We start from the raw sequence: 26119 nt of genomic DNA, 5'->3' as shown, positions 1-26119 counted from the left end.
GGTAAAGTGATGGCCTCGGTTTTTTGGGATGCTAAAGGCATCATCTTTATTGACTACCTAGAAAGAGGAAAGACCATTAATGCTGTCTATTACTGTGAACTTTTGGAAAAACTAAAGAAAGAAATCGAAGAAAAGAGGCCACACTTGAAGAAGAAAAAAGTTCTGTTCCACCATGATAATGCACCTGCACATTCCGCCAGAATCACTGAACAAAAGATAAACGAACTTCGCTTCCAATTAGTTCCACATCCACTGTACTCACCTGATTTGGCCCCCAGTGATTTCCACCTTTTTCCAAACCTAAAAAAATTCTTAGCTGGAAAGAGATTCCACTCAAATGACGAAGTCATCTCTGAAGTGAACGAGTATTTTGCACACCTTGACAAATCGACCTATTGTGATGGCATAAAAAAGCTAGGACATCGCTGGAATAAGTGCATTGCTAACAGAGGAGATTACATTGAAAAATAAAAAAAGTTTTAACATTATTTTGTTTGTTTTTCTATGTGAGGCCGCGAACTTTCCGAACAGCCCTCGTAATATCATTAATTTTTATGGTACCATCTACGAGTGCATCTGTTGAGTGCAGTTTTTCAACCATAAAATGAATTCATTCATTTGCAAGGAACACTCTAAGAGGAAAGATTGTTGTCACTAGCATTGCTTTCAATAGAAAAAAAGCTTTTAAATACTTTGATGGACTCAATGACAAGTGATTTTTATGATAAAGTAATTAATGACTGTAGAAAAAAATTGCCGAATAGAGTTAGTTTTTATATCTTTGTTTTGTGTCAATTATCTATTTCAGAATTAACAAATACAAAATTTTTTGTATTTGTAACAAGTTAGCATGTCTTGACACTGACAGATACAAAAAAGAATTTATATGTCAAACATAACATTGCTATGTGATATATTCAGCAAATATTAAAGCACCTGAAATGTTCTAATTCAGACAAAACAACCAAAGGTGCTTCACTGCATGACAACAACAAAATTTCGCTCACATTTTTGGATTTGTTTTTTCATTTTATTTTCGTGTTTATGTACTGAAAAAACAGATTCTTGCTGATTTTTGTATGACCTACAACTTTCTAATTGACATTTTTGGTCTCGGATGCACAGTTTTGAAAATATTCTTTGAATGACCTTGAAAATGCCATTCCAAGTCAACTTTATGGTAATCATTGTATTCACGATGTATCAGAACATACTCCCATTGTTTAGTTTGGCCTATCATCATCCATAGACATATTACATTATGTATATCTAGACTTTTGAAACACCTATATACATATTGTGTTTGTTTGTTTGTGTGATTGTAAAAAAAAAGTAAAAAAAACCAAAGGCAAAAATATTCTGATTTAAGGAAAGTATAAAAATAGCATTGCTAATCAGATATTTAATAAAAATTAATAAAATATTAACAATCTCTCAACAAATTATATTTACCTGTACAATTTTGTGAAGAAAAACAAACACAAGAGCAATATTTGCATTTTTCTTTGTTGTGGCCACAACTTAAAATAGTTAAAGAAAGTATATATATATATATATATAATTACATTAATAAACATATGAAGTACAATCAATTAGTTTCCAACATAATTACTCTGTTTTGTGTTGTTGCTGCATTGGCACATGCATATAATAGTAGCATAACTAGGGTTTCCAAGCAGGAATCCTTCCAATCCATTCTCAGGAAGACTTTTTGTTTTCCCGTTCCCGAATCCCAGGAAAGTGGAAAAATTGGCTCATAGAATCCAATAATACTTACAATGAGAAATAAACGTACTACTCACAATGTATCTTTTAGATATTTTTTCCTATTTATTGCTACTAAACTTTATTATACACCATCAGAAATGCACATGCAACACCAAAATCGGATAACACATGACCAGCTAAGTTTAGTTCATACAATTGTGACAGATTTGTATACAAACAAATAATATAGTAGTTATTTTAGTTATTTATAGTAGATTTGCACATATTTATTATAATTTGGTTTATTATTTATTATAACTTCATCCTCTCAAGAGGATCAAAACCAATTATAATATGAGCAAATCTAGTAACAATTACATGAAATCTATACATCATAAGTGCTTAGTGATCACAAGAAAAGTGATTTAGAAATGAATAAAAAGTTGGATGCTCTTGCATACCAATACAATAGACTCCCCCCATATCTGAACTAATGCAGATGGAAGTGAGTGATCTAGATTTGAGAAAGATCCAGATAAGAGAGTGATATTTTTTAAGTGAGACTAACATATATGCCTACTGTATTGTTTGTATAAAAAAAATGTTTATTTTGACTTTTGTACTTATTTTTGATAAATACAATTTATTTTGAAAATAACTTTAACATAATATTTTTTAAAGTTGTTTCTTTTATTCTTTGCTCAATTTGCTGCTACATCATGCCAATGCCTCATCATTATCATGTCAGCAGTGGTTGATAGATATATTAGAGAGGTTGTAGCCGATGTTTTCATAGCAAAAACGTTAACATCAGACGTTCAGCGTCACCTTCTTGTAAGCCTAGAAGTTTGACAATGGTGTTTGGAACGTCAGTGGAATCATGCTCGATGTTCCAAACGCCATTGTCAAACTTCTAAGCTTACAGGAAGGAGGCACTGAATGTCCAACGTTCATGTTTTCATGATGAAAACATCAGCCGCAACCTCTCTATTGTGTTTTTCATCAAACTTCAACGTAACCTCAATAAAAAAAAAATAAAAAATAAAAAATATACACATTGCAGTATGGAAAAGTAAGAGTGCAATAAAAAATAAGCACCTATTTCGAACACTCAAAATGCTTCCTCCAAAGAATTACATTTCTATTCAACAAGCTCGTTCATTGCTGCTGCTCTCATCCTTTACCTTTTTTATTCATGAGCTTTAAAATTCCTTGATCCATGAGTTCTAAATCATCATCACTTTTTAACCAGTCTGTAACTTCTGTTTCTGTGATGCTTTCAGAACCAGGAAGTTTGTGTGTAGTATTTGTCAAATCAATCTCTTGCATCCTCATAAATTTCATTGGAAAGTTTATTCAAATATTTTTTCAGGGTAGAGCTTTGAAGTCTCTCCCATGCCTCATCAGACCAGACTATTGCATCTTTTATATGTTTACTGATTTAAGATTATCCAAAATAGTAGTATCAGTCTGTCACAAAAACTGACTGAAGCATAAGCTTTTGATAATAACTCTTCAATGTTTCAATTGTACATTGATCTAATAGTTGCAGCAAGCTAGTGATGTTTGGAGACAAAAATTGAACAATAAAATCTCCATTCTTTGAGGTTTCTTCATTTGAGTGTGATAGTGCTTTATTCAAAATAATAATTGCTTTTATAAACAAACCTTTTGATTCTAGGTAATTTTAATTAACTCAGTCACATTCAGTGTTCCAACATTAAGTTTGTTTTCTTTCTTCTTTATTAATTCACTCTTTTCTACTCCCAATCACCTTAATTCTTCTTCATTGGTGATTACTACATATTGTCTCTTTATTCATATTTTAATATGCATAAAACACATCCATTCTGAACTAGAAAGAATCAAGCACCAAGACATCAGGAATGAGTCTTCACATGCATGCATCATTCTTGACACATGCATGTGAAGGCTGAAATAGAGGAAAATGTATATATTTTACAGAAGTAAGTGTAAGAGATTGTAAAATCATCAAATCAGTAAGCAGAGTTCCAAAACATAAAACAGAAAATTCAGAGTAGTGTACAATATACTCAAAAATTCTTGATTGCCTTTGATCAGTCCAGAAGAGGGAGAGTCTACTGTACTTCCCTTCCATATATTCTCTTTATCTAATGAGAGCTAGATAAACATTGAACCAGGAAATTTCCTCACCATACAAATTCTCTAAACTTTTTCCCTGTAAATATTTTTTCCCAATCTTCTTCAGTACTACTAAAATGATGACCATAAAACATGTCCAAAAATACATGTTTTATGGTCAACATTTCAGTAGTACTGAAGAAGTGAATGCAGTTTCAACATAAATTCAATATATTAATCCACTTTCAGCATTTGCACAAAAAATATATTATAATAAGAATTATTTTGAAAAGAATATAAAGATGGAATTATTCCATAACTCTAGTCAATAATTTCAGTTTGGAAATTTATTAATTGTACTTCATATTATATGTATATAAAAGAAATATAATTTATTAATTATATTATTATTATTATTATTATTATTTTAATTATAAACAATTCAGTATTATAAAGGATACGATATAAATTGTTATATTTAATGTACATAAATGTAACACTATTGTGTGACAAAATTGGACTCATGCATCCTTCTTCCTCTTTTTCCATTAACAATGGCATAAATTTATCTATTACAGACATGTCAATATCACCTCTATAATTTCGTGAAATTAACACCTAAAAAGTATAAATAAAATTTTATTATAATTTGAATAGTTATTAATAGCATAATGGATGCTACATTAATAATATTTTTATAACATTAATATATTTAACATAATTATTAGATTAAAATATAATTAATTTAACATTTATGCAATTAACACAGTAAAACCTGTGTAAATGGAATTATTTTTTCTACTCTGGCAGGTTTCCATTTTGAACAGGTTTTAGTTTTTTCTTTTACTTGGGAAAGTAAAAAAAAAAACTAAAACCTGTAAGAGGGACAGTATGGCAACTAGTCAAGAAAATAACCCCTCCAAAATTTTTAATTTTTGGAATCTGAGGACCTTGAAATGTTAAGAAATGCAAAAAGAGTTGGAAGTTTTTTATGTATGTATGAATGTTAGTGTGTGAAATGATTTTGTTCAGCCACTTTGAAGCTTAATAACTCCTGTGACTTTTGCTGAAAATTTCTGAAATTTTGCATACAGATTTGTATATTAGGGTCATTGATGCTATAAATTTTGGTAGTTAAAGGACAAGGGGATGGAGGAGATAGAAGAGGATTTGTGTCATATTTGAAGTGGGGCCAAACTTAATGAAGATTTTACTTGTTATTAGCATTTACAATTTTTTATAAAATTAATCTCTACCCTCAAAATTATGCTTTTTGCCATTTTATTATAATTAATACAGTGAAATTCTGTTATTATAATCATGGATAATGTTATCAATCAGCTATTGTTATCATAATCAACCAGTCCAAGAACACTATATAAAATTAGTTAAAAATAATCTGTCTAGTATAATCAAACTTCAACTATTACATAAATTATGATAATTACACTTTGGGACAAGTGATAAGAATTCTTTGAAAATTCACACTAAATGGACCTTTTTTTGCTTAATTTTAACTGAAAAAACTGTTATCTTTTACATACTGTAAGGGCATGACAAAAATTCTTAGAAAATACATGTATTGTAGATCTTTACATGAAGCATATTCTTGGATATAAACATTCCTATCATGATTTCTCTTGTTTAATTTGATCTGATGAGTTAAAAACAATTGTTTATAAGAAATGTAGCATGTATAAATGTGTAACGTTGTATTAAGTGCATAGTTTACGATAAATACAAATTGTACATGACACACTGTAATCGTTTGTAATAAATTCAGTAATAAATTCAGTAATTAAAATTTTATCATCTGTTTAATGTTATCAGCCAGTTATTGTTATCAAAAATTGCAAGTCCAAAAGTGAAAGTTTTTGAATCCACATACTATTGGACTTTGGTGAGAAACTCTCCACAGAACTCCGTGTAGAGATCTCTGCACATATAATACCAATTTTTGAACTTTTATAAATTCCTTTGCAATTTGACCATAATTAGGCTAACATCAGAAGTATGTCAGTAGATGGATGTTTAATACACCAATCCTTAGGCATAAAGCCATTACTGAACAGCAGATAAAAACCATTTTAGATGTGGAACACACTTTCTTTCATTTTTAAATATGACTTATGAAAGAACATTCCAAAAGGTATAGGATTTGGAACACAGAACAATGTTAATAAACCTTAAAATGTCTGCAAAATAAAAATTGCCGGAGAAAAAAGATGTGATAATCTTTGTTTAATTTTAACTAATAAAATTTAGTTGTGATATTCTTCTGATTAATTACATAAATAATTACAAGAAGCAAAAAATATTTAAACTTATTTATTACATCTTTTTCAGAGCTTAATATAACATTGAATACATTTGCTGATTTCTCATAATATGATTTTAAAAGTTTGCACTGTCATTTTTTTAACTTATTAAATTCATTTAATTAAATTTTATCTTTTCCGAATCATATTTTCTATAAATTTCAATAAAAACTTATGATAGACAATAAAAAGTGTTATTTACCTTGCCTTTTAAATCAAGAACATAAATTGCAGAAGCAGACATGTTGACTAAAATAATTCCAACTTGATTTCTTTAAATAAAAATATTTTAAAATATAATTAAATATAATACAATGACTATAAATATAAGAACTGTGATTTAAAGATAAAATGTACAACAAACATTAATTTATATTAAATACATCATAAAAATATAAAAAAGCAAATTATTACATGTAAACATAACATTTTACATAGATATGATTTCTATTAATCTATGCTAACAACTGAATAAACTGCAATTTGCTAGATAAATACAATATTCAATCATCGTAGAATCAAACACTGTGCTCGTTTTAGCAGATATAATTTGTTTAATAAGAATAATGGATTTTATAAAATCCTTTTTTTTACATTAATATAATTTTTTAATGAAATGAAAATTTTACGTTTTAAATAAGAATATTGTAAACAACATTTAACATTGCCAAGATGTTTATTCCTAATTACAATTAGCTACAGTTTAACTGCTAACTTTTAATGTTTAACCATCAATAGTTTACATATATTTCATATATCAATAACTTTTAGTACTCATGATCAAATTTTAATCAATACTAACAAATCATTGCAAATAACCATGTTAAGCTTAAAAAGCAAAAATGCTCATTGAGCAAAAAATCAACCACAATGCATTCCTATTTCTCAGATCTGCACATAATACGTTTTCCCATATTCAATAAGACCAAAAAACAAAATCTGCATTCAAAATGTTTTTAATAATCAACCAAAATGTGGAAATGACACAATACACTGTAAACACTTATTAATGCAGGAATGATGCATTTTGCATTGTTCCAGTACCAAGAAGAATGTAATTTTATTAAGTTGATATATCTGTTGTGCAACTTTTTGTTTGATACATTCATGCACTTGTCTGTGGAATAAAGTTGTTGTGTATTGTTATTTTCTGATTAACAACCTTTTAACTCTATAACAGTGAAATGTGGATGTTTTTGTGTGAATTTGTCGTATAATATGTATGTCTGTATACTGTCATATCTGATTTGAGTTTAGTAATAGTATAGTAGGTAGTATAGATGATAAAATCATTTATTTTTTGAGTCCATTTTATCCATTTGTGTGATTTTCCAACCATGGTGGTCAGTGGATAGATTGCTGCTGAAGCCCTTGGCCAAGTGGGGGTGTCATCCATTCTATGTGAATGTGTTTGTGATATAGTAGTCATACCTGAACCAGTGTTGTACAGTATTGTACAGTACATGCCATTAGTGGCCAAGAAAGACTGTCAGATTTTTTGATTATTATTTTTTGCCTAACCCACAAACACAAACCTTGTTAACTTGGACATCTGAGCGAATATCATACTGAGTGTAAAACATGTTTTTGTTAGCTCTATGGGAATGGATGTATTGTGTATGTATGTGTGCACTTATATACTTAAAGCAAATTCCTTATATTTCAGTTATCCCTGACATAGAAAAACAGATACTGTTTAGCAGCAGTGAAAAACAAATATTGTTAGAGTTGCCAGATTTCTACAACTGGATTAAAGGATACTTAAATAATGAGTAAACTTACCATTGTCTGATCCCACTACAGATATGACTCCCTAACTCCCTCTATTTCCCCCTTGACTTATAATCTCTAAAATGTAATAATATCAATGCCCTACAAATAGAAGTATTTCTTTAAAAGGTCAATTTTTAAAAATATTTCTTCAAAAAAATTGATGAGACTTTATAGATTAAATCCAAAGAAGTTAACCAACGTTTTTTTGTCTGGACCGCATTTTATCAGAGACAAAAACTTCTGAGTGTTATCTTCGTTACTATTTATTCACTATGCATTTCGAGTGCACTATGTTTGTGTAACTTGCATCCCTCATCAGTTGTTACATTTCTATAAATTGATATAAATTCAATTATTACAGTGATTATTACGGTAAAATTACAATTTTACAAATTACAACAATTATTATAACTTTCATTATTTGGATACATTTACACAATAGTGAACTAACCTGTTTTATGTTTAGACATACAGCTACGCTGTATTGATGATGCATCCCCTAAGGTATTTTCAACCGTCTTTCTTTCTTTCTGTTTTCTTGCTCTTTAGTCCCTCCCATTTCCCCTCATACATTGTCAACGTCCATGCCATTATTTAGGTTTATGGTTTTTTTGAAGAAATATTTTTTAAAAATTGACCTCTTAAAAGAATATAAAGAAAACCGCACCATTGATATAATACATATCTATTACTTATAGTAGAAGTATTCCTGCCAAATTTCAAAAGTTTTGTTTTAATGGGTCCTAAGTATAAGGAAAAAAAAAGGCCACTATACACAATTTTGTTCCCTTTTTTGATGTTTTTGAAACCAGGAACTTAAAATGTCAAGAAATGCAAAAAAATCATGAAAATTTGATCAATTACAACATTTTCTCTATTGTATAACAGCCAGGAAAGTAAAATGATTTAATACCACCACTTTCCACCTTTCACTCCATTCCATTCCCCAAAAAATTAAACTGATTGAATTTTTAGTTAATTTCTGAACATTACATTTATTTTTTTTAGGTTTTGATTTAAAAATTAGTTTTCATATTGACTGTAATTATTTGCAAATTTTAGTTTAATTTTAGAAATTAAAATATTTAATGTTAAATCATAGCATTCTATGTGTATAGAATATGTAAGGACAGACATTCTTGTATGAAAGAGCCGGCTTTGCTTATATAGAGGAGATGCAGTCACGTGATATAACGTTACCACACTGCACAACAAAACAATCGTCTGCCATATTGGTTGCTCATTTCACGTTGCCTTGCTTGTTCACTCTATGATGTTAACGTGAAAGAAAGGAAATTTATATGGCTATGCAGCTGATTTAAAAGGTAATGATTTGAAAAAATATAGTGAAAATTTCTTTTATTGGATGGGACTCATATAAAATGAAACCACCAGATTTTTCTCTCAAGATTATGATGAAACTCTATCAATAAAAATTTCAAAACAATCTATTATTGTGGCAACATTTTCTCCAAGGCAGTTTTTAAATACACTAGGCATTGTTTGCTATAAAATGTTCCTATCTGCCCAGTGAATTAAATCAGACAAACAAACATACAAAACAGCTGTCCATTTTTCCAGAATTCTTGAAACTATTGATTGTGGAACCTGTAGGCAAGATCCTGATGACACAAATTCATTCTTAATCTCATCAAACACATCAGAAATTCCTGAAACTATGTTAATTTGCTTTGGTCTGAATGATGAACAGCAGCAGAACATAAGTCAAATACAACCAGAAGGACATTGAAGTTTATCACTCCTGTAAAAAATCTTGTTTTTTCATCATTTCCTTGAAATGACTCAATAGAATAAAAATCATTTATGGTGGCTGTTGCTTTTAATGTTACTAGTTTTCTCGAAGTGCATCACATTCCTGCTCCAAATTATGTATCATAATAGCAGTAAGTTCTGTTTGTGACTTAGATACAATTCTTTTTCGTTTTCAGTTTGCTGGCAAGCCATTCTGTTTGCCTTTGCCATAAAAAATATTTGGTTTTTTTATCGTGATGGTGAATTACTGCTGGAATTTGGAAAAATGACCAATCTTTATGCCTTCTGTGGTTAGAATTGCAACCAAATACTAGGCAATAAATCATAATAAATTGAAATTAAACTTAAAAGAATATGAGTTAGATGGAGATATCGAGATTGACAACAAAACCAACAAGCAATCTATATGACACTTCTTTGCACAGTCTCTGCATATATGAGCAGAGTTGTTTGACATCACATACACCCAGAGGCAGATCTAAGTTTTTTGGGGCCTAGGTCTTATTGAAGTCCAATGGGGCCCCAGTTTTTGTTAATACAAATAATACTATAAATTATCATTATTATTATGTTATTAATATTAACTATTTTTTACTATACAAAAAGGGCTCATTGTTAATGAAAAAGTATTAAAAATTTATGATGATAATTCAATTTTTGTGGGCCCTTGACACTTGGGGGGACAGGGCTTAAGTTTTATTAGTCTCTATGTAGATCCGCCCCTGCATGCACCCCTCTATAGTTTGAATATCAAACTCTTTACAGATTGGAGTTGCTGTACATTATACACTTAAGAACTCATTTATAACTCCAGTAAATCATGTAGGTAGAAATTTACATAAGAACCTAATGATGACCTTAACTAGGGTTAGAGCTAAATTTAACTTTTTATCTTCCAAGAAAAACTGGACCTGAGGAAGATCCAAAAAGAAAAGGATCAAAAACATTAGTTCACTTCTACATACAGGTAACCCCCGTATAACACGGTAGTTACGTTCCAAAAAATTGCTGTGTTATGCGAATCCGTGTTATACGAAACAAAGAACTAATATGAAAAGGAGGGTTAGGTTCCAAAAATTAAAAAACATGCTAGTATATTTTCATAATTAAGATAAATATCTTCATTAAATGTGATACATATTAATATAAATTAAACAATGGTTTCTTCGTCATCACTAAAAACACTATTAATTAACCAAGAGCGTTTTCTTTTTGGCAAGTTATCCTTATCCTCTGAGCATTTTTCTGCATTATCTTCAGATCCATGCTTTACCTTTTGCAAAATGTATGTAATTTTAGATTGCTTGCTTCTAGTAATAAGGTCTTTATAAATTTCCTTATATGGTGCTAAGCACTTATGAAGAATAAAGAGAGTATGGAAATAAGGGAAAAACATTCAGCAACATCAGAAGCAGAAGCGTCGCGATCTGGCAACATTGAAACAAGTTTTGAGAAGGACCACCTGTATCGACAGAAGGCGAGAAGAGAAAATTTACATACTTAAGTACTAATAGTTCACGAAAATAATAATTTTCGTGAACTATTATTAGTTAAGTATGTAAAAATTTATTACATTTCCTGTTGTACGAGGGTTTTACCCAATTCTTGAACCACGTTAGAGCGAATCCGTGCTATAGAAGTGCCGTGTTATACAGGGTTACCTGTACATGGTATATTGGAATTACATAAGAGTTCTCAAGTGTATAATGTAGAGCAACTCAACCTGTAAAAAGTTTGATATTCAAACTTAATTATTTTTTTTTTTAAATTATATAGCCTGCTAGCTTAAATAAAAGTTAGCAGTCAAACAAATAATGAGCAAAATAAACACTTAATGAAAAATTTGTTTAATATTAATTAAGTGCTAATTGATTGATTCAAAAACTTAATTTTTATACGAAATTAGTAAAATATATAACAGTTATTCATATTTTATATAGCATTAGTTATTTTTTGGTCAGACGATTGCAGTTCTGTTGAATAGGCCTCTCTGCTCTGAGAGCCCTAAGAGGTATAGTATTAGTTATGGACAATAATAAAGAAATAGTTGGAACTGGGTTCAAATTCATACAGAATTATATGAAATGTAATTTAAAAAATTGTTATGCAGTTTGTTTTTTCAATTGTTAGTTGTCATTTATTCTATTAATAATATAAAAGCCATAGTTTGTTTGTGTGTGTTTGTAAATTTCCTATAACTCTTACTATTTTCATCAATCCAGGTGAAATTTTGGTTATATTCTTTTTGTTCCAATGGAAAGAATAAGATACTTAATTTGAGGAAATATTAGTTATTAGCTATAGAAAAAAGGTTTGATCGATTTCAGCTCAATGACGTTACTTATGTTGCAGTAATGTTGGTGAATTCATTTACCATAAGTTGGAGTTTTAAATATTTTGGCAAATGGAATAATTTAAAATTTACTTTATTAAATTTTAAAACAGCCACATTTGTGTTGATTCTACAACAATTAAAAAGAAAACTTTTTATGGTGACCACATGACATTTTACAGAGTGGGAAAGAAAGTCACTTAATACCCTTGACTACAGAATATACCCAAAATTAATTTGCTCATGTCAAGAACATATTAGACCAAGGGGAAAGCAGATTACATGCATGACTGTCATCTTGATGGCAGCCATATTGAATGCAACTATAAAACTGTAAATGGGAAAGAAGTCGCGTGACACACCATTTAGGATCAAAATTTCACAAGGAACTGATTGCTGAAAGATTTTATTGACCTACCTCAAACAGTTACACACTTATGTATGTTACATGATGTGCTCAATGTACTGTACATTCTTTGGGTACATTCTATATTCTGTAGAAGGGGTGTTAAGTGACTTTTTTTTTACCAACATGTATTATCTAATTGGAAATAATGATATAACAAGCCTGTTATATAAAAAGGTATTATCACACATTAATTATCCTTTACATACAGTATGGACTACTTAATTTGTAGAATCATTAGCTACTCTTCTTAATTCTTCAATCTCTACTTTCTCACAGAAAGTAGTCCATCATGCTTGGTGAGAAATTTCTAGTTCTAAAAAATTGATTGTAACAAAAGCATCAGGTGATAAAACTAATGCCGATTGTTTACATGAATATGTTTTCATAAGTCAATATTATTTTACCTGACATTTGGTTAAATTAAATTTGCTTAATTCAACAAAATAGGTATTGATTAGGGTTTCTCAAACGGGATTCCGGGATCCCGGTTGTTTTTTTAACCCGGGAAATATCCCGGGAAATTTTTCTTATCCCGGGAAATCCCGTAAATTTCTTAAAAATTCACTTTTTTCTTATTTTGTGTTAAGGTTGAGGAATTTTGCAAATAGAAAGCATAATTAACTCATTCACTGCCAGAATACATTTGTATTTATTAATTTTAAACCTACCTATTAGTTTTTTTAAATTTTTGCTCGTTATAGCATGTCACAAATGGTCAATAATCAATATATAGCTTATTTGTGGCAGGACTATAAAAATTCTTTACTTGTCGGAACCTGTAATATCTGGAATAATTGTGCTTACGCTGTCTTGAGTTTTAACCATGCCCAGTAGCTTCAATAAATGCCTGACGCCAGATTGTGCAAATTGGGCAAGGATACAAACGAGTACAAAGTCTGCAAGTATGAAGTTTTTCTTCATAAACCTGATTATTAAAGCCAAATGAATTGCCGAATTATCGAGCTCTAAGCTTGATGCCGCTATTAAAGCAGCCAAGGTAGACAAATCAAGAATACTAGAGAGCGAAAGAAGTACTACAATCTCGAAAACGAACTCGAAATCTTCCAGGCTACAGGTGAAAAAACACATAATATCTGTCTTCTCTTAAATGCATTAAACACTATTCCAATCACATCAATTGAATCGGAAAGGGCATTCTCGGTGGCAAGACTTTTCATTACTAAAATAAGAATTAGAGTGAGTTATCGGAGTATTGACCATCTTTGCTTTTTAAAATCTTATAAAAGTTTGCAATATTTTGTATTATATTTTATTTAAAAAACGAAAATTACCTTCTAAATTAGAAGTTTATTTTTTTTAATTTTTAACTCAATTCAAAACATTTTTTTTTGTTGTTGTTGTATGCAGTTTCCAGCAAACTTTAATTAATTTTTTTCTATTTGTGAAAATTTCTACGTTATTTAAAGGTAATTTTTATTATAGGCCTATAGACCTTACACAGCATTATTAATATGATTTTGGAGGTTACAGAACTTTAAAATTACTTTAAAAAATGGAAAATAATTATATCATTTGATTTCAAGATATTTTGTATACTTTAAAAATAATTAATTCTATCCCGGGATTTCCCGGGATCCCGGGACAAGCAAAAGACCAGGAAATGAGAAACCCTAGTAGTGATATTGTACCTAGTTTCTAAAAATCATTACCTCTTTAAACTGACAATTGATCACATTTATCCTGTTTGAATAGTCAGAAAAACACCTAATTTTGTCACTTTGGAAAGTGACATTTGACAGAAACTGGGAGTACCATGACACTTTTAAAATGATATTCAAAAAAGTGTTTAAAAATGAGGCAACATCATTGACATTTGCCTCAAGATGAAATGCCAATATCAGTAAAACAATATGGGCAATTGCTACAGAACAGACGACAAAATAATGAGTCAATTTCAATCAATATGCTATATAGATTTTACAATAAATTTGTCACCAAACAATTGCAAATTTAATAACAATTGGAATGACATTGAACTGTAATAAAGCATACATACAAATTTAAAAAAGTAAGTAAGAACTCAATTTTTAGATAGAGCACTGAAATGATATTTAAACAATTTTAAAAATAATTTTATATTTCACTCTTTTACATCTGGTACCAGTGGAATAATATATCAGTAATTGTTTTGTATTTTACTAATTTTGTATAAAAATTACACATTTTGGAAGCACTCAATTAGCACTTAATTAATATTAAACAAATTTTTAAGTATTTATTTTGCTCATTATTTTTTTTTACTTATTTTTATTTAAGCTAGCAGACTATATAATTTTTTTAAAACTAATCGAGCACTCAATTTTTAAACTGAGCAATTAAACAGCATTCAATTAGCACAATTAGTAGTCATTTAATTTTTAAGTAAACTTCAATTCATTCTGCTAAGTTTTGTCTACCAGCTTAGAAGGGGTGACCTTTCACTCGCAGAATCTAATCTGATTTATATAAGGATCTAAGACTGCAAGAAGTCAAAGTCCAATCTTTATTTTATGTTTAGGGCAGTGGTTCCCAATTAGTGGTATGCGTACCCCTTGCATGAAGGGGTACGCGCGGCAATCTAAAATCGGTTGATTTAAAATTTAAATGCATGAGATGAAGCAATTAAAAAAATAATGGGGGACCATCAAAAATTCGGCAATTTACAACACAATGTGGAATGCACAAATTCGTTTATTTATAACTAAAAATATTCTCAAAATTTCATTTTTAAAAAAATGCATTTGTGACAATACCTAAATTCTTACGCAAGAAACAAAAATTGTACAATTATCATTATTATCATGTCAGTGAAGCAGCAATAAAATATTTACTACCATTTTGCGTAACATACCTCTGCGAGAGCGGATTTTCGGCCATGACAAACATGAAAACTAAACATCGTCAATGACGATGTTTAGTTTTCATGTGTGTTAAATTATTTTCGATTCCTATGAAAATTTCATTTTAATGAACAATAATTTGAAATAATTCAATTTTGTGTCAGGCTGGCCTCTACTAGACCCCCCATAACAAAACTCTGGCCACGCCAATGATCGTCACCGACTTCGACTCCAAGATGACTGGAGACCAAAGCTGACCAAAAAGCAACCAGATTTTACAAAGTTGTGCAAAGAAAATTGTGCACATTTGTCGCATTAAAATTAAATAACTTTGTTATTTTCATTATTAGAATTGTATTTTAAAGGTAATAAATGTAAAAAAAACTTATTCTATTTATCACTCACTGTCTACCCACAGCTTTGCCCGCATTATATCGAATTTTCACGTGGGAGTAAGATATTTTCTCATAGTAAAATGTAGCCTGTGTCCATCTTCAACGTGTAAGCTATTTCTGTGCCAAATTTTATTAAAACCTGTTCGGCGGTTTAGACGTGAAAAGGTAACAGACAGACAGCAGACAGAATTACCTTCAAATTTATAATATTAGTATGGATTAATACGAATTTCTGCTACAAGGGCGAGTTTGAGCACTTTCTTGAAGTGGTACGCAGGAAAAATTAATAGGGAACCACTGGTTTAGGGCATTATTTTTAGCTGTTATTTTCTTTTCAGGGACTATTTTGTTTTAAGGATGGAAACTCCCAAGAAACCCCAAAATATACTAAATTCAAAATTAAGATCAACAAATATTTATTTACTTAAGTGACTGATCTTATAACACTTAAATATGTAAATGGAGTAGTGTGGAATTGCACTTGTAAGTTGATATAAGACGACACACCCTTCCAACGGTGATGTAGCTCCTGAAAGCAACTTTCCTTGAAACAAATTGTCTGGGCATTCTTTTGATAAAACAATCAACTTATAAGAGGTGTATTCTTTGCTTTTCATTTTTTATATTAGTGGAGATTTCATTAATTGTATGTCCCGAGCTGGGAAAAAATAATTCCTTTGATTGCATGTTGTTTTTTTACTTATACATAATTGATCTTGACTTGTTTTGAATATTGGAAATATATATTAGGTTGTTCGGAAAGTAAGTTTGTTTTTTTACCACTAGATGAATTAGTCGTATTTTTCCCACCATTTTCATTCTAAACCGTATTATCATTATATATTTTGATAGCTAGCATTTTAAGCCTTATTTGTAAAAAAGTTTGTTTGATTCTGTGCAATTGTTTGTGTCCCATCAAATATGGAAGATCGAAAGCATCATTTTCGGCATATTTTGCTTTTTTATTACCAAAAAATCAAAATGCTGTTCAAGCAAGGAAAAAATTGTGGTACATGTATGGAGATGATGTGTTGACAGAATGACAGTGCCAAAACTGGTTTACAAGATTTCGTTCTGGCAGTTTCAATATTGAAGATGTACCACATTCTGGATGGGCAGTTGAAGCCAATGAAAACAAAATAAAGGTACTGATTGAAGCAAACTGCCAAATAACAACACGTGAAATCACTAAGAGATTAAATTTGTCAAATTGAACCGTTTATGATTACTTGAAACAAATTGGTTTCGTTTCAAAGTTTGATATATGGGTTCCACATGTTCTTAAAGAGAGATGCTCTCTTTGGTGGGATTTTAAGGAAATTTTTTTTGGAGCTTTTACCAGACAATTTAACAATTGATTCGAAAGTGTACTGCCATCGAGTAAACAAATTGAGTAATATCATCAAACAGAAAAGGCGGCCAGAATTGATCAACAAAACAGGTGTAGTGTTTTACCACGATAATGTCAAATTTCACACAAGTTTGGTAACTCGTCAGAAACTGTTATAACTTAGATGGGACGTGCTATCACACCAACCATATTCGCCAGATCGAGCACACTCAGATTATTACTTGTTCCGGTCTATACAAATTTTTTTTAACTGTAAGACATTTACTTGAAATGACAATGTCAAAAATCACTTGGATCAGTTTTTTGTAAGCAACGATCAAAACTTTTATGAATGTGAAATCATGCTACTACCAGAAACGATGACAACAGGTATTTGACCAAAATGGTTGATATATAATTCAATAAAATATTTATTTATTATAAAAATATTATGTTTTTTTCCATGGAAAAAAACGAACTTACTTTCCGAACAACCCAATATTTATTACTAACTTCTTGTTTATAATCATTATTTTTTATTTATATATATATATATATATTAAAGTTCAATCTAGTAAATATTGTGGATTTTTGCTTATATAAGTGTTATTTTGGATTGTTGTATTTTGCTTTCCTGTTAAATCAAAGGCCTGGCACTTGATTAGAACCCTAATTTTGTGTCATGTAGTATGTTACATAACTAATAAAGGAACTAGTTTGTGGGAAAGCATAGATAAGGAGTTTTATGTCCCACTGTGCATGCTGTTCACAGCAGAAGTCTTTCAAGCAGAAATGTCAGATATTACTTAACGCATTTGCACTATTTTGAGTAGACTTCCTCTTAATAACACTATCTGAATTGCTTCTGAGAGTTAGGTTGCCTTGAAGGCACTTGACTTGTCAGTTCAATTAGCACTTATTTGAAGTATGTTTTCATCACTTTAAACTAGTTTGTTTTCAAGTTAATTTTGTTACATCTTATTCAGTACTTGTTTATACTTTTTCTTCAGTTGTCAAATTATTGGAAGAAAACACTTGGTTTAAACTCTTCACTTATCTATGTAAGCCAAAAGTTTAAGTGTTTTTTGGCAAGGATTATGTTTGGTTTCTGTTGGCACTGTAACTGGTTTTGGTGACCAGTACATAAATGTTGCCACATACATCAATGATGTTCTAACATTCAGCCAAATTAACGTAGTTGCAACAACTTTAAAGGGAAAAGTACTGCTCAAACTCTTTTTCTGTGACAATGTTTATTTTTCTGATTTATTATCATGGTGACATTGCTTCATCCAAAACTTCCTGTAGTTATAGTTTGAGTAATGTGCCACAACTTTCAAAAGTTTCCTTTATTTAGATGTTTTTGCTAAGCTCTATTTTTTCAAGAGCCTGGTTTCACTAGTATTTTTATGGGATTTCAAGTATTTTTCAGTCATCAATAACTTCATAAGAGAATAGTCTTCATGATAACTCTATATTCATCTGACAGTCACATGATAGCCTGCAGATTTTTCTCAGTGTCCCAGAGAATAAGTATGATAAATCTGGTGTAAGAAGTTAATAAGGGGGATTAAATCAGGGTATCCAGGTTTTAATGGTAGTCTATATTTTTCTCAGGGTTCCAGAGTATAATTATGAAAAATTTGGTACAGATCAGACAAAGGATTAGAAGTTAATAAAAAAGTGAAATCATGATGAAAGTATTAATTAATGGATTAAAAGTAATGGCAAAAATGTCATGTGGTAGCCAACTGACCAATGAAATGTTAAAATTTAAAAAACGGGCTCTAATTTTATAAATACTCAATATTTTTAAATAAAACCTTCAAAAAGATCACAAAAGTGGTGATCAGCTCTTGAAAAAGCTATTAAGCATATGCAGATACCTTCTAGATTTTTTGGTATCTTAGGTTGCTAAAATCTCTTGTAAACCTAGAGAAAAAATGCTGAAATTGGGATTGCCCAAGTACAAAATGGTCCAACAAATTTTTTCAAAATTTAAAACTTGTGTAGTCCTTATCGTGGAAACTAAATACAGTAGAACCTCCATTATCCGGATTTTCGATTATCCGGATTGTTCAAAATAAACAAAAATTTTACAAATTTGCTGATTTGCACTTGGCGAATTACGACACTGTTTATGTACGTGATGGAATGCATAACTTTTTTTGTTTCAACAACGTCTCACCCAGCACAGTGGTCGTAAACTCTTAAATATATTTTACGTCGTAATAAAAATATAACTTGACATACATATTTATAAATAATTTATATTCAAATTACATTATTTCTATGACCAAGGGCGGCATATGGGCAACGTGGGCCCTCACCTATGCCTTGCGGTCCGAGGGGTCTCGCGCCTCGAAGGTTTATGCATTACTTAAAAGCCGTGAACGCGACGAAAAAATTTTACTCATCATAAAACGATAAATAGTTTGTCAAATTTTTATTCTTAAAAATGCAGTTTCAACTGCTTTTTATTTTATAAAATGTCTCTTCTTGCGCCACCAGAGGGCCTTTTAAACAATAGGTAGTCTGTTAGCGTTGGTCAGTAGTAGTCCAAATGTAATATGAATGTTCGTTTCTTGAAAATTTGATCACGATTTAAATACAGTATTTACTTTTAATATTACCGATATGTCATCGAAAAGAAAACATGTTGTATTATCATTAAAAGACAAATTAAAGTATTTGTTTTGATTATCTAAATTTTTCCTTATCCGGACTACCTTCATCCCCAATTAGTCCAGATAATCGAGGTTCTACTGTATTTTAAATTTCATCCAGATTTGGTTCATTGGTCTTAGAGATATTAATGGTCAAATTTGGCACTTTAATATTGCACGTGTAGCTGAGCTTATTACAGAGCACTACTAAACACCACAATTAACACCTAAATGCTAATTCCAGCACTGAATGAACAAAAACTTTTAATGCTCTAACTTTTTTGGCCATCTTTTAGAGGCCCTCCTCAGGATGAAACACACAAAAGAACAGTTCTATCATTTGAAAACTTCTAACCATCAAATACAGCTGTGTTCCAAATTTTTAAATATTTAAACAATGTACCGTACGATACAAAATCATTACGTTTACAACATAAAAATAATTATTTTAAAATAAAGCTATACATAAATTATTATTATCGCATTGTAAAAATTAGCGTGATGTAAATGAATTGTTTTCTTTTACAAAGCAGAAAGATGAAAAATAATTACACATACAATTATAGTTGTGCTTTGTGGCAATGTAAATAATACTTCCACGATTGTGGAATCGGAATATAATCAGAGTTAATGCAATTTACCTTCATGGTTTCTATATAAATCTCAATAGCCTCCAACGAGCGTAAGTCGTGTCGATTGAAGGCCCTATGCAAGAGAGTAGCCTCATCCCAACATGGGGAAACCCCAGGTTCAGTAGCATACTGGGCTAGAGCAGTATTATACTTCTGCTTCAACACATCATATTTGTGGTCCCGTACTCTAGCCTCAAGGGATCTGTATGTAGATCCAATGTATGTTATCTGACAATTGAAATGTTTGTCATTCAAAGGTATGCGGTATAATATATAGTTCCAGTTTACTTGTGCTAGTTTTTTGTCTGATAGAGCACTACCTTGCTTATGAAAGAATAATAGACCTTTTAAGTTGAGATGCTTCAGGTTTTTGTTGTCACCTGTAAAATCTATAATAGCAGTTCATCTATCATTGTTTGTCTAGTGTTTATTGAAGTGATATTGATAACAGCTAGCATATAATTGAAATAATAAATGACAGTAGTTTAAATTACTGATTGAATACAAATAAGAATGAAAACAATTAACATTTAAAGCTCTGATTAAACTGTTAATGATAACAAATAGATTCCATGTTATTAGTCACAAGATAAATAAAACTAATAACCTAAAAAGATAGTATAAAAATGTCTATTTACCTAAATATAATAAATATGATTGAAATTCTGATTACACTAAATGAAGTTTCATAAGTATATTCTGAATTGTATGTTTTGGGATGTGATAATTCTAACATTAGACAACAGATAATATCTATGATTATAATAAGAAAATTCTTCAAATGTTTTTGGTTACAAGTAACTAAGGGCTATCTTAAAAAATGAAATATTTATATATTCTTTACTTGTAATTATTCATTATTTCAATTTTTTTTAATTACCACAATATTATTAACTAAATAGTATGAAAACTTTTTTAATTCAATGTATTTTTGAAAAGCATCTTAAATGTATAAATTCTTTCTCTTATTAAATTTCTTCATACTTTTCTCCCACAATTTTTAAAATCTTATGTTTTTGATTTTGATATCCTTTCCATTTGTATCATATTCTCATTTTGCATTCTTTCATTTTCTTCATGTCTTACTTGTTAATTTGTACAAGACCACATTTCACAATTTTATAACTCTTCTTCATATCAAAATTCAATGATTCATCTGTTCCTTTTTACTAAAAATATCCTTTATATTTCCTCTATTTCTTCTTTTCTTACTTATATATTTTCTCTTTATATTTAAATAATTTTTACTTAATTTAATATATACAGTTACTATCAATTTAAACCATTATTAATTTCATCTCATTTATCTGCATTAAAACTTTTTATATAGTTTTTTTAGTTTAATAATATTCCAATGTCTTGTTAATTGTGCTCTTGTGGTTGTGAAGGATGTGTGAAGACATCAAATTTTTATTTGAATTTAGTCTTCAATTTTTTAAAAATATATTTATCCTGGATTTTTAGAAATTTTTTAAGAGATTACTATTTCAGTAATTAATCATTTTGCTAGTTCTCTCTGAAATTTTATTTCAATTTTTTCATTATTAATTTGATTAAACATTGATGACCACTTTTTATTTCAAAATATGTCATCGTGTTTAGATTAAGAAATGATTTTTTTTTTAAATTCATTTTATCCTTAGATTGCATTAAAAATAGTGCAGAGTCATTTCATTAACATGAGCAGAGTACACCTTTCTTTTGAAGCTCTTCCCTGCTTACAAATATGTAAATAGATTAAAAGTCCTCCTAATATCAACAAATATTTTTTCAAGAATCTAGAGCCAGAGGGACTTTTAATCAATTTACATATTTGTAAGCAGGAAGAGCATCAAAAGAAAGATCTGCTCTACTCATGCTAATTGTGCTTCTAGGGCTGTGAAGGATGTACAAAGACATCAAATTTTTATTTGTATTTAGTCTTCAATTTTTAAAAATAATCTTTTACCTGCCCCTCTCATTGTGGAACCGACAAACTCATTATAAGAGTGATTAAAAGAGAATGTCTACAAGACGAAATGAGCCAAAACTAAAAAGACTATAACATTTTGAAAACTACAGAATTAAAAAAAATATTCATTATGTAATAATATTCTACAAATAATTCATTTTTATGTATTTATTAGTAAAAAATCAAAACTATTTTCTTTTATACATATCTTCTGAGACATTTTTTCAAATCATGCTATGAATTTTACTTTTAACGATAAGTATAGTAAATTTTTCTGGGTGGAGTAGATAAGAAAATTTAGTAGTGGACTGTTTCTTAGGAATCTTGACATTTGACAGAGCAGTTAATGCTACATCACTCCGAATCCATTTTAATCTTTCAATAACTCTATACCAAAAAACACTTACTACAACACCTTTTCTTGCAGTCGACGTTTATTAGAAAACTTCAAACGTTTTCGGTCTTATTAAAAGACCTTTCTCAAGAAAATACGATTAAATACTGTAAATCGAACACTTAATACAAATAACTCTTTTTTGAATCTTTCGAACTGGCTTATAATCCGTTGCGAATGACGTCAGTGTAAACTTAGCAACGGAAATATAAAATATTACATAAATATTTACATCTAAATACGTATAGTTGCCATCTCTCTACATTATTCAAAAGTATAACTCTATACTGCTAACACATTATGAAAAGAAAATTCAGATCACATATCCACATTTAGGTATCATTACATGGTTAATCTTTACCTATGTGCACTGTCACGGCAGCGATTGGGACCGTTCGTACTCCCGGAGGGGAGCCGCCGGCAGGCTGCCGATTGTTTAACATCACTAGTTATTGATTCACAGTAGTTCTCGAACACACGTATCAATTCGGGAGCACGAACAGTCGCAACCGCCGCCACGATGGTGCACATGGGTAAAGATTGACCCATTACATAAGTTCTGTTCAAAGCATCAGTTGATGTAGATTCAATATTCCCATTTAGGATTTTTTTTATAGAGTTATTCACTTTGGCTATTTTGATGACAGTTTTTATTGTATTTTCTATCTAGAAATAACTTTAAAAATAGTGAAAAAATACAATAAATTAAATAACAATTGCATTTAATTCACATAATCCATTAAAATTAAGGAATTTTGGTAAAAATATTATTATTATTATTATTGTATAATGTTTACTTTTTTTATATTTCACATCTGAAGAAATAAATTCATATAAAATGAAGTACATGGCCTAATCTACAGGATGAATTTTTTATTTGAAAATAAACAGTTTAAACATACTGTACCTTTAATTAAACTATGAAAACTTATCATATAACCATAGACATTCCAAATACTTGCCGATGGTCGACATTCACTGTTGCCAGCTGCTAACTATCTGAATTATAGGGGGCGCTAAATCTTTACAAAAATACTTTATCTGGGTTACCAGTGTTAATTTATTTATTGAATATATTATTGTTTACTAAGAGTTTAAATGTTACAAATTTTATAATTTAAATTAAATGCTAAGTTTTATTTATATATAATTAAATTCAGAAACTGATTTAAATTTGATATTTTTATAGTAGAAAAATTTATCAGAATTGAACTATTAAATCAATTCTGAACTAAATATGCTAAGTGTTTGTTTTTTTAATATTCATAATTATGGTTCACTCTGCAAGAATTTTGAGAAAATTTTAAGTAAATATTTGAATAAAGTTTATCATAAGAATATTCTTTTCAAGAATGCATATATTTATCATTTTAAATTCAAATGTTTTACATTAGTCAAATAAGCTATAGCCTATCTAGACATTGCATGGTGTCATCTAAACAATTAGAATGAGTGATGATTGAGTTGAAATAGTTTATTGACAACTAAAATTAGTGTAGCCTATTGTTTCAATGCTGACTTTAGAAATGTAAACCAGATGGGCCGATTGCAGAGACAACGTTTAGAGGCCGACGGAGGTTTACAAATCGGGTAGACCGCTGTTCAGAAAAATTTCATTGCAGAGACGGCGTTTCTCGCCTGCCACAATGTAGACAGCGATTAGAAACAAGTTATTTGACCTACTTTCTAGACTCACTGGACAGCAGGTTTAGAGGGCTTTTCAATTCGAGTGATAGCTTTGTTCGTGGAAAAGTTTAGATAAAAACAGATATCGTTCTTTTGATAAATGTTGTAAACGGTACGAATCAACAAAATTATTCATTAATTAATTGCTTGGCGCAAAAACAACAAAATTAAATACAGTTGTCCCTCGATAGTCCGACGTTTTTTAATCCGACATGCTCAGTAGTCCGACGCACCTCCCATCAAGGTACAGTACCCGTCCCCGTTACGTGTCTGCTTGCACAAAAGCATGTCGCGATGTGAATCTCCCCATCCAATTCTTACTCGATGACACTCATTTCGTGTGTTTTATGTGAGCAGTTCTGTTCGAACAGTTGGAGTAGAGAATATTGTAAGTTACTGCTAGCAAAACAATGCGAAATATGTAATTATTTTCGGTAATCCGGACACTTTTGGTAATCTGACACACCTTTGGTCCCATACCTGTCGGATTATCAAGNAAAAGATTATCTAAACTGGAATTATGTTTCTCGTTACCAAATACTTGACCAGCAATTTATTGATGACTTCCAAAATGAACTTTCATGGTGTTACATTTTAAAATATCAGAAAATAGACCGGGAATATATTGTAAACAATCACCAGAACTTATTACTCCACTTATTAGCAGAAATGTGCCATGTTTTAGATAAAGTGAATGAGAAAACTGGAAAAAGCTTAAATATAATAAACTAATTTAATCTATTAATGTAAAAATAAAAAAAAAAAATTCATAAATAATTTTGTTTTGGTGTTATATTATTTCATACAATTGTCGTGTTTTAATTTTCTCGGATATTAAAACATTTAATAATTAATACAGAAACTTTGCCTTATTGTTAAAATACAATTAATTTAATTTAAATTTGTAATTAGAAAATTAATTTTGTGATCAGTATGTGTCAAACCGCTACTACTCATGATATTTTGTATATCTTAAAAATAATTAATTCGGTCCCTGAATTTCCCGGGATACCGGGAAACAGTTCACTTATATCCCGGAATCCCGGGACAAGCAAAAGATCGGAAAATGAGGAACCCTAATTACAATATGTTCAATCGTTCTAATTCTACATGGACTTACGTCAAGCGAAAGACACTAGAAAATTCCGTTGTTATAAAATGCGGTAAAACGTTATTGTAATCATTAAAAGAAGTAATCAAAAAATTGAATGGTTACGTAACACGAACTATAGTTCTACGTTGTATCAGACAATTTCGATGATATAATGGTTGTTATTTTTTGTTAACATTAGTTCGAATTAAATCGAGGTTTATCATAATAAATCACCTTTAAGGCCACAGAGTTTTCGAACAAAACAAAAAAAAATTATTTTTCGAATCTTAGTCGGGATATAAGCGTTATCCCAAAAGGAGTAATACCCGAAAATACTCTTCGGAACGAATCGAATTTATATAAACTGTACCCATCACAGAATACAAAGAGTCATCCTTGCTATTGTGATCACATCAGTCCGATTAAGAATTCGTGGAATTGTGACACCGACATTACTGTATTTGGTGAACTCTTTCTTAAAAGTCAAAAAGATTGGGTGAATTATTCAAGACTTATTTTTTTTTATTTTCTTGTTCGCATTTTCAAGTCCGGATGAAGTTGAATTTATTGTATTTGCAAGTTCATTTGTTAATGCTTTTGAAAAATTTATATAATTCTCCTTAAATCGAAAAGCGGGGCTCTTCTAATCTAGGATCTAGAATTTTTGAAATGCCACAAACTAAATGTGCAAGATAATTCAAGATCGGCTCTCAATTG

At 30.0% G+C, this 26119-nt stretch overlaps 1 protein-coding gene across 1 annotated transcript in view; it reads right to left on the bottom strand.

Annotated features, from left to right (window-relative positions):
- LOC111618026 (AP-1 complex subunit mu-1-like) overlaps positions 1-23669 on the bottom strand; it is a 60401-nt gene extending 36732 nt beyond the window's left edge. Inside the window, exons 1-4 of the mRNA XM_023359445.1 lie at positions 23531-23669; positions 6331-6400; positions 4272-4428; positions 1453-1520 (exon numbers count right to left, since the gene is read on the bottom strand). Of these exons, the coding sequence (XP_023215213.1) occupies positions 1453-1520; positions 4272-4428; positions 6331-6372 (267 nt within the window). The 5' untranslated portion in view covers positions 6373-6400; positions 23531-23669. The remainder of the gene's footprint in view (positions 1-1452; positions 1521-4271; positions 4429-6330; positions 6401-23530) is intronic.
- Positions 23670-26119: the final 2450 nt, after the last annotated feature.

Source organism: Centruroides sculpturatus, unplaced genomic scaffold, assembly GCF_000671375.1.
Source record: "Centruroides sculpturatus isolate CEXI.00-Female unplaced genomic scaffold, Cexi_2.0 scaffold47, whole genome shotgun sequence".
Lineage (NCBI taxonomy): Eukaryota > Metazoa > Arthropoda > Arachnida > Scorpiones > Buthidae > Centruroides > Centruroides sculpturatus.
This window is presented reverse-complemented; position numbering and strand designations above follow the sequence as displayed.